At 42.3% G+C, this 7,670-nt stretch overlaps 1 protein-coding gene across 7 annotated transcripts in view; it reads left to right on the top strand.

Annotated features, from left to right (window-relative positions):
- The window catches only part of ACOT9 (acyl-CoA thioesterase 9), a 28,929-nt gene extending 23,929 nt beyond the window's left edge, over window positions 1-5,000 (top strand). For all 7 annotated transcript variants that reach the window (XM_005443059.4, XM_027810913.2, XM_055701335.1 and 4 more), the window contains 5 exons: window positions 73-163; window positions 652-737; window positions 1,499-1,586; window positions 1,773-1,923; window positions 2,175-5,000. In XM_005443059.4, coding sequence (XP_005443116.2) covers window positions 73-163; window positions 652-737; window positions 1,499-1,586; window positions 1,773-1,923; window positions 2,175-2,233 — 475 coding nt within the window. In that variant the 3' untranslated portion in view covers window positions 2,234-5,000. The remainder of the gene's footprint in view (window positions 1-72; window positions 164-651; window positions 738-1,498; window positions 1,587-1,772; window positions 1,924-2,174) is intronic.
- Window positions 5,001-7,670: the final 2,670 nt, after the last annotated feature.

Raw genomic sequence — 7,670 nt, forward strand, 5'->3', positions numbered from 1 at the left:
TTGCTATTTGTGCATTTTTGACTTGCTGAATTCTGCTAACACGGGCTGTAAAGTTTATTGTCTCTTCCAAAGGATGGTAAGTTTCCGGAGTCGTAAATTACCACCCAATTCAGTGTGGATGGAAGATGCAAAGTTGAAAGGCCTACAGATTTGCCATCCTCAGGTATTTTGAAAATTTTTAAATGAATTACAGAAACAGTTACTTACGAAATGTCTTGCAAGATCAGTCAATGCGTTATTTTGTTTCAGTTCTGCAGTCCTTGCAACGTATTTAGATCATAGTTTCTTTTCTCATTTTTCTATTAAATGTATGGATTACCACTGCAAAATAGAAGATTTTTAATTACCTTGTTTTCTTACCAGATTATTCATTTTATGTAAAGAATTTCTTCTGTAAGATGTTTAAGTTGGGCTTCTGATTGCTGACATGATTTTGAGGCTTTTATCTTATGTTGTCAAATGAGTTGGATGAGCTCCTATTAAGTAAAGTTGCCTCAGCCATTTGGACTTTTGCATATGTATTTCAGTAGTGCTTTTTATACATTAAGATGCTGGGAGTTCAGTTAAAGACTGAAGTGCAGCTTTCAACACAATGCTTTGAAAAGAATATATGTAATATGGCAGTTTGATTTTTCTTGTGTCTACATACAGGAACGGAACATCTTCAACAGGATCTTTGGGGGTTTTCTCATGAGAAAGGCATTTGAATTGGGATGGGCAACTGCTTGCAGCTATGGGTGAGTTGTAGACCTGCAATATTTATGCAATCCAGAGCGCTCTGCATGTATGCAGAGGTCAGAAGCCAAGCTAACCAACCTAATGACAATTTGAGTAGAAAAGACCTAAGTGTCTAGTAGAATCTTGCACTATTAGTGCACAGCACTGTTTTACTTAGAGCACCTATTGTGTTTATGAAGAGATTGGCATCTTGCTCCTTGGGGCTTGGTTTTTAAGCATTACATGTCAAGATAGAAAATACATCCTTTTTCTGTTTTCTTTTATCTCACCAAGCTATTGAGATTGCCTTTTGAAGATACATTTTCTTTCTAATCATATAAATAGACATTCTATCAAATAAATATTACATCTTTTCGTTCTGTACACAAGAGAGATGGTTTCTGAACTTCTAGTAAGTGCTTGTGTGACTGAGGTCATCACCCAACAAAGGTCTTTGCGTCCCGATGTTAAGTGTTTTCTGTTAGTTGGAAAACTGAGGCCTAAGCAATGATGGCGTGAAGATTGCCTAACAAGTGTAAGTCATAGGATACAATAATGATGCATCCTTAGAGAGCGTGTATTCTTTATTCATGTGAGAGATTTCCTCCAATTATTTTTTTCTTGGGTGATGACATAATTCTTTTAGCACTTCCTGTGGCCTCTGATTAAGAAAGAGATTTATTCCTTAGCAACCCTTCATTAAAATGCTGAAAATGAAATACTTTAAATTTCTCCAAACACCCTCATTATTCTTGAAGAAATTTCTCTTTTTCTTGCTCAGGGGTTCCAGACCGTTTATCGTGTCAGTGGATGATATCATGTTTCAGAGGCCAGTTGAGGTTGGATCGTTATTACTGCTTTCTGGACAGGTAGGAATTGATTCCTTTTAAATAAGGAGAAAAACTTATCTTTGCTGTAGTCACTGTTAATCACTGATGATGAACAGCGCATTATGAGAGTGTATGACTTTTCTTGTTAAACAGTGTAATTAAGTCTTACAGTTTTTCAGTGCCAGTGATAAATTACGAACTGTAACTCTTGTCTTAACTGTGTAGGTCTGTTACACAGAAAAAAACTACATCCAGGTGCGAGTACACAGTGAAGTTTATGATGCAGATACCAGAGAGCACCAGACAACCAATATCTTCCATTTTACATTTATATCAGAAAATGAGGTCCCACGGGTTGTCCCCAAAACATATGGAGGCAAGTATCCAATTAAGGCATTTTCATTGTAACTCTGTTGAAAGGATGACTTTCTTTCTGTTGGAACTTTGGTCATTTTAATAGATGAGCTATTGGCATTTGAATAGTTCAACAGGATTTCATGATAAACCACGTTTAATTTATGCTTTGATAGTGTGGATTGCTTCCGAATCTTACCAGTCTGTGTGGTTACTCAGTATTGATTCTACATTGCTGATGGGGTTCTCTTTCTTTTCTCCACCTTGTTTCAGAATCCATGTTGTATTTAGATGGGAAGCGACACTTCGCTGCAGTCATGAAAGAAATCTGACAGGCGCTGGAGGCTGTGTCGGCAGTGTGGCAGCATGCTGTCTTGGAAAGAGCTGTCACCGGGGCTGGATAACAGACAGGTGCTTGTAGTACTCAAAAAAAACCCCACAAAAAACCCGCACAGCACAAAACCAAAAACCTAAAACAAAACAAAAAAGACAAACCCAAACCCCCCAACAAACCCCACCTTTTAAGTGCTATTTATGTATTTGCATATGTTTGGATTTTTCTATTCTTTGCTACTAGAATTTGTTGAGATCTACTTTATATGCTGCTGCTAGGGGAAAAAGGCTGGAAAAATCCAATCTTAAGCTGTAGATAGTTTGTCTGCTTTGAGAGATCTCATAACTGCCTTTGCTCTCTTGTCACATTCTGCCTTCTTTCCCTTAGTAGCTCTCCTTTGTGGTTCCCTGATACGGGATTGAAATTCTATCAGAAAAATGTGTGCAATAAGTAGTTACACACAGGTGAAGGCATTTGACCTACCTTCTTGTGTAAATTAGGTTTAGGGTTGTCTTTTTTTTTTTTAACAAGGATGCATGCATCTAGGCAACAGCCTAAGCCCAGAAGTTACAGTGTGTGCACAATGTAAAGCAGGTGTTTCTCATTAGCTGGGATTTTACAAGGTGGTTTGGGCTTCTGTTTTGGACAGTTTCATGTTCCCTTGGGAGGAAACTGATTGTTGCAATGAAATGAGGTGGGCAGATAGTCTCTTCTGGCATTCTGTTTGTGTACAGACAGTCCTTGCAGCAGTGGGGTTTTTTTTTTTGGTTTGTTTAATACATATCTATCTATCTATCTATATCTCTCTGTACATGAGTTCCTTAATGCATTATTTCTCCTGGCCTGTAGAGTGGAGATCTGATTGGTGAGCTTAAGTGGGACTGGGAAATGGCATTGTAGAGTGGAGTGTTTTAGATTGTTAGGGATTGGGAGCAGAAAAGATAAAATGCTGCTCAAATGGTAGTGGTTGTGTTTGATGCTGGAGCAAGGGTCCAGAGAATGTGTTGAGCATTTCCCAAGTCAGCTGCTGAATGGCGGGAGGATTTTTATCCCATTGGGGTGGTGGTGTACAGCTAGAGAACAGCCTCCTCAGCTGGGTTATTTGTCTGGTTCCTTGGTAGACTGTAATGAAATACGAGCATTGCAGAGGTTTAAAGGTTGTCAGGTTTACCTGTGAAGGACAGAGTAATTCCCCACCAGAGGGGCCACCTTGGTGGACATAACTCTGGTGGATAAGTAACAGGAAGAAAATACTTGGTACTGAGGTGCTTCTGATGTAGTGGAGAAGGTCTTAATATTCTCCAGTATCTGGCCCAACATTTGAGATTAGGAGGGTGAGTGGATGGGAGGCATCAGCTTCCAGCAGTAAGGGTGATTAGTCATAAGCACAACATTGGACCTCTGATACCTTCATATCGAGACTGATATCCTGCCTGATCAAGACACCCAGAGAGGAGTATTTGGGCTCAGTGGCAGGTTAAATGGATGAAAGAGGATGTCTTCTGATACATGAGAGCAGACTCTGACTTGCCTGATATGGTTCAAATCTTTTGAAATCAGGAGGCAGCAAGTACAAATTATGTGAATCAGCACAGGTGCACAGACTTGTTGACAAAACAAAGCAACGTGTTGAAATTTTATTTCCGAGTAAGAAAGTTTGAGGGAATCACAACTGGGACCAGCTTCCTTTGGTGCTAGGATAGCGTGAAGTTCATGGCTCCGAACAGCCGATTGCTGTTCGCGTGAGGAGGGTGAGCATCGTGATAACCAGCATGTTACACACCAGCCTTTCCTTTCCAAGATTCGGCTGCCGTTAGAAGTCGGATAGCTTTCCAGTGGAGGCACAGGGGTGTTGCCTGGTCTGGAGCAGGTTGCAGTGACAGTTAGCTCTGGGTTTCTCACACAGTTTCTCTCTTCAGCCACACTCTGGTGCTGATTCAGCTGTTTGATGTTACAGTCTTTAACAGTTACAACACTGTGGATATGTATATTGTATTTTCTGGTTTTCTCCTTTTTAAATCTTTCTGGAAGCTGAATATACTTGAGTGACCATAAAATAAAGAACTGAAATTCTATCCCAACTCGTTCCCCCCACTTCACTTCATGGATCACTGCTGGTGTTAAATAAGTAGGGGGGCAGGATGTGGATGTTCTATTTCAGAACTTCGTGTTACTCCTGACTCTGAGGTTTTTATCATTGACTCGGTGGTCCTACCTGGGTCGTTTTTGTATGATGCTTGTAAGTTAAGGGGATACCAAGTTTCTCCTTCTTCATGCCTTTTCCGCTGTATTTAAAGATGAGTTTGTCGTAAATTCTAAATCCAGTCTTTGGGAAGGGATTGGAGAAGAGAAAAAGGGGTAATATAGTAGGGAGCAAGGTGTCAGAACCTCTGGACACAGGGAAGAAATGAATCCCACAAATGAAGATGCTTAGAAGAATTAGCGTGTTTTCAAAGTTCATGGCAATTTAATCATGTACCACAATCACAGTAGTTATAGAAATGAATGTACAGTCATACACAATGTGTGTATATGTATACATATGTAAAAGATATAAAATATATATAGTAATAAACAGAAAGAGATAATATGTGCTCACATATTTTTTGCTCCAAGAAGGTAACTCCAAGTTGTCATGCTCTCTGGTAATGGGCTAAATGTAACTTTCTTTGAAGGTATTTATGCACATCGCTGTATACTTTTGTGTGTGAGAGAAAATTGTTCTCGGCTCTCATATTCAGAATTAAAATATTTCAACCTGGTAATTAATGTGGAGTTTATGTTGCAACTTAATGACCAACCTGTCACAGCTGTAAGTGACTAACCATTATCACACAAGCCTAAAGGTATTGCTAGAAAATCTTTTTATTTATAGTGAACCTATCTGTAATTGGTAGTGGCTCTGTAGAGGGAAGTAAATGTTTCTGTGCCCACCGCGTCTTGGAATACGCTGAGGAGGAAGTCTGTGGTGGCTGGATTGCCTCCCCTAACCCTCTCAGTGGTGATATAACAGGAGATTTCTGTAGGACTGGCTGAGCCCAGCCTGAAAAAGTGTTTGGTTTTAAATGTTTTTTATTTTTCTGTGTTTAAAAAAATAAATATGAACATTACTTCCTCAAACTTACTGTAACAGCTTCTGGTAGCTCTTCAAATACACACAATTCCTTGGCAGCCACGTCGTGGTGTGGAGCATTCTGGGGAGCAGCTTGCTGGAGCTGGTGCAGCATGGGTCACTGCGTGAGGGTTTTCAGAAACCTGCTCTGAACCTACTGCGCGTCGAATTGGCTGTACTGCACGTTCAGTCTTGCCTTTGTCCGCTGACAGACTTGTTTTATGGCTGGTCCTCCTCTGAATGCATCTGTAACTAGCTGTGGGAGAGATTTCTTCACAGGCTGAGCACCAGCTAACAGGAAAATAAAAGGGTAATTATTCAGCTTTCATGAAAGGGAAACTGGGGGCTCCTTTTGTGGAAGGTGTAGTCAGACAACAGTACTTGCATAGAACATACACTGGAGCACTTACCCTGCCATCAGAGGATCCTCACCGCTGCAGGGCTCCCTTCCATGAGGCTGGAGGCACTTCTGGGCCTTGCTATTCATTACTCTTTCATAGTCTTGTTGCGGAGCAGAAATGGGAGATTTCTGGAGGAGGGAAGTGTGGCTCTGGGAACTGGTGCTTGGGGCTCTGGGAACTGGTGCTTGGGGCACTCGGGACAGTGGCACGAGTTCTGGTCCCTACTCGGTGTCGCTGCTTTATCTGGCAGCTGTTCAGCAGAAAATTCAGGTGCGGTCCTGCAGCAGGGACTAGTCCCCCGGGCCTTCTGCATCTGCCAGGGGCCTATGAGGGGGCCATTTCCAGAATTAAATGCTGCTAAAAGTGAACTTCTTACACGCATCGCAAGTAGGCTGGCAGCAGGGCTGGCTGCCTGGGGAAGCAGAAGTTTCTCAGAGCACCTGGGGGTGGTGGGGCAGCATCTGCAGGCCTCGTTCAGCGAGTGGCTTGCCGGAGTACCTGTCCCAAAGGGGTGGAGGTCTCAAACTTCCTCCTCCAGCTAAATCTGCCCTGCTTGGAGAGGTGGCTTTCAGCTGCAGACCTCACCACCACATGAAGTTTCTTTTTCACAGCTGAGTGAGCAGCGGAGGCGTGCGAGCGGCTGGCCCAAAACAGCACTGGAAGTTGAAGGCAGCGTCTCGTCACTAACCACGACTTGGGTTTGCAGGAGCTCTTTGCTTTTTCTGTTGAAAAGACGAGTTCACGATGGCAGCTCCATGCATCTGCGTTTCACGCGCTTCCAAGCGAGGCCTGTGAATACATCCCAGGGTTTAGGAAGCAGAGCTGTGTGAGATTTACTTCTTCCACTGTTTCAGACCTCAGGTGAAGAGTACTGGAAGGACAGGCCACTGGCATTTGTTTGGTTACGGTTTTGTGAGAGAGCGCTGCGGAGCGCGCTGCCCGCTCTGTCTGAATTCGTTTGAGGCTGCCCTGGTGCGCGTCAGCGTTTCCAAACCAGCAGCTGGAAATCAGGTTCTTGGGCTCAGCTCTCTGCACCGACATTTGAAAGGGTCATATTTCAAGCAGTGCTACGGATGTCTAGCACAGTGTGATTTGCTGGTGGATCATCTGTTTTGCAGAAGATGATGTCATTTCTATTTATTGCCTAAAAAATAGTTAGGGTTTTAATTTTTGTACTGCTTGTGCTTATCTGAAGATTTTGCTTTTACACCTGTGCATAACACATTCCCCAGTACGTCAATGAGGCCATGTCAACCCCTAATCCTAGAACTAGGCAAGAGCCAGAGATGTGCATCTGGAAGAGCGGCGGGTTTCTGTACCACCTTAGTGTTTTTGTTATCGCTAAGGAGTCAGAATCAACTTCAGCTGTTTACCTGAAGCCACCTGTATTTTATCTTTGTCAACTGCAGACCGTATGTGATAGTGAAGTACTGAAGTGTTGGTTAGTCTCCCAGTAACCGTCTTTCAGCTCAGAAATATTTCATGTGTGCTTAATACGAGAGGCAGACTTTGGGACCAGAACTAGAAGGATGATTGCGGCGGTTTGTTAATGCAAACACAAAAGGGCAAAGCAAACCTTTAAATTCCTCTGCCTGCTGGATAATCCTGTCTGAGATACCGGTACTACTAAACTCTGGTTTTGAAGTTAATTTTTTCTTGGTGGTTTTGCTGGAAGATCTCAAACTCTCCACATGCTGATCATATAATACAAATAATTAAACAGCCACCTGAGCTTCAGAAATAGCTATTGCAGCATCATCCTCAGAGTTACGTTATCAATTCATTATGATTTCATTGCGTTTATCAGGTGTATATGTAGTATGCATGTGAAGGTCAAAGAACATGCTTCTTCCAGGAAATGCCATTTCAGAATAGGGCCTTATTCTTTCAAGAGCCGCCTTTGCTCTGTTCACGTTCTGTTA

Source organism: Falco cherrug, chromosome 2 (assembly GCF_023634085.1).
Source record: "Falco cherrug isolate bFalChe1 chromosome 2, bFalChe1.pri, whole genome shotgun sequence".
Taxonomy (NCBI): domain Eukaryota; kingdom Metazoa; phylum Chordata; class Aves; order Falconiformes; family Falconidae; genus Falco; species Falco cherrug.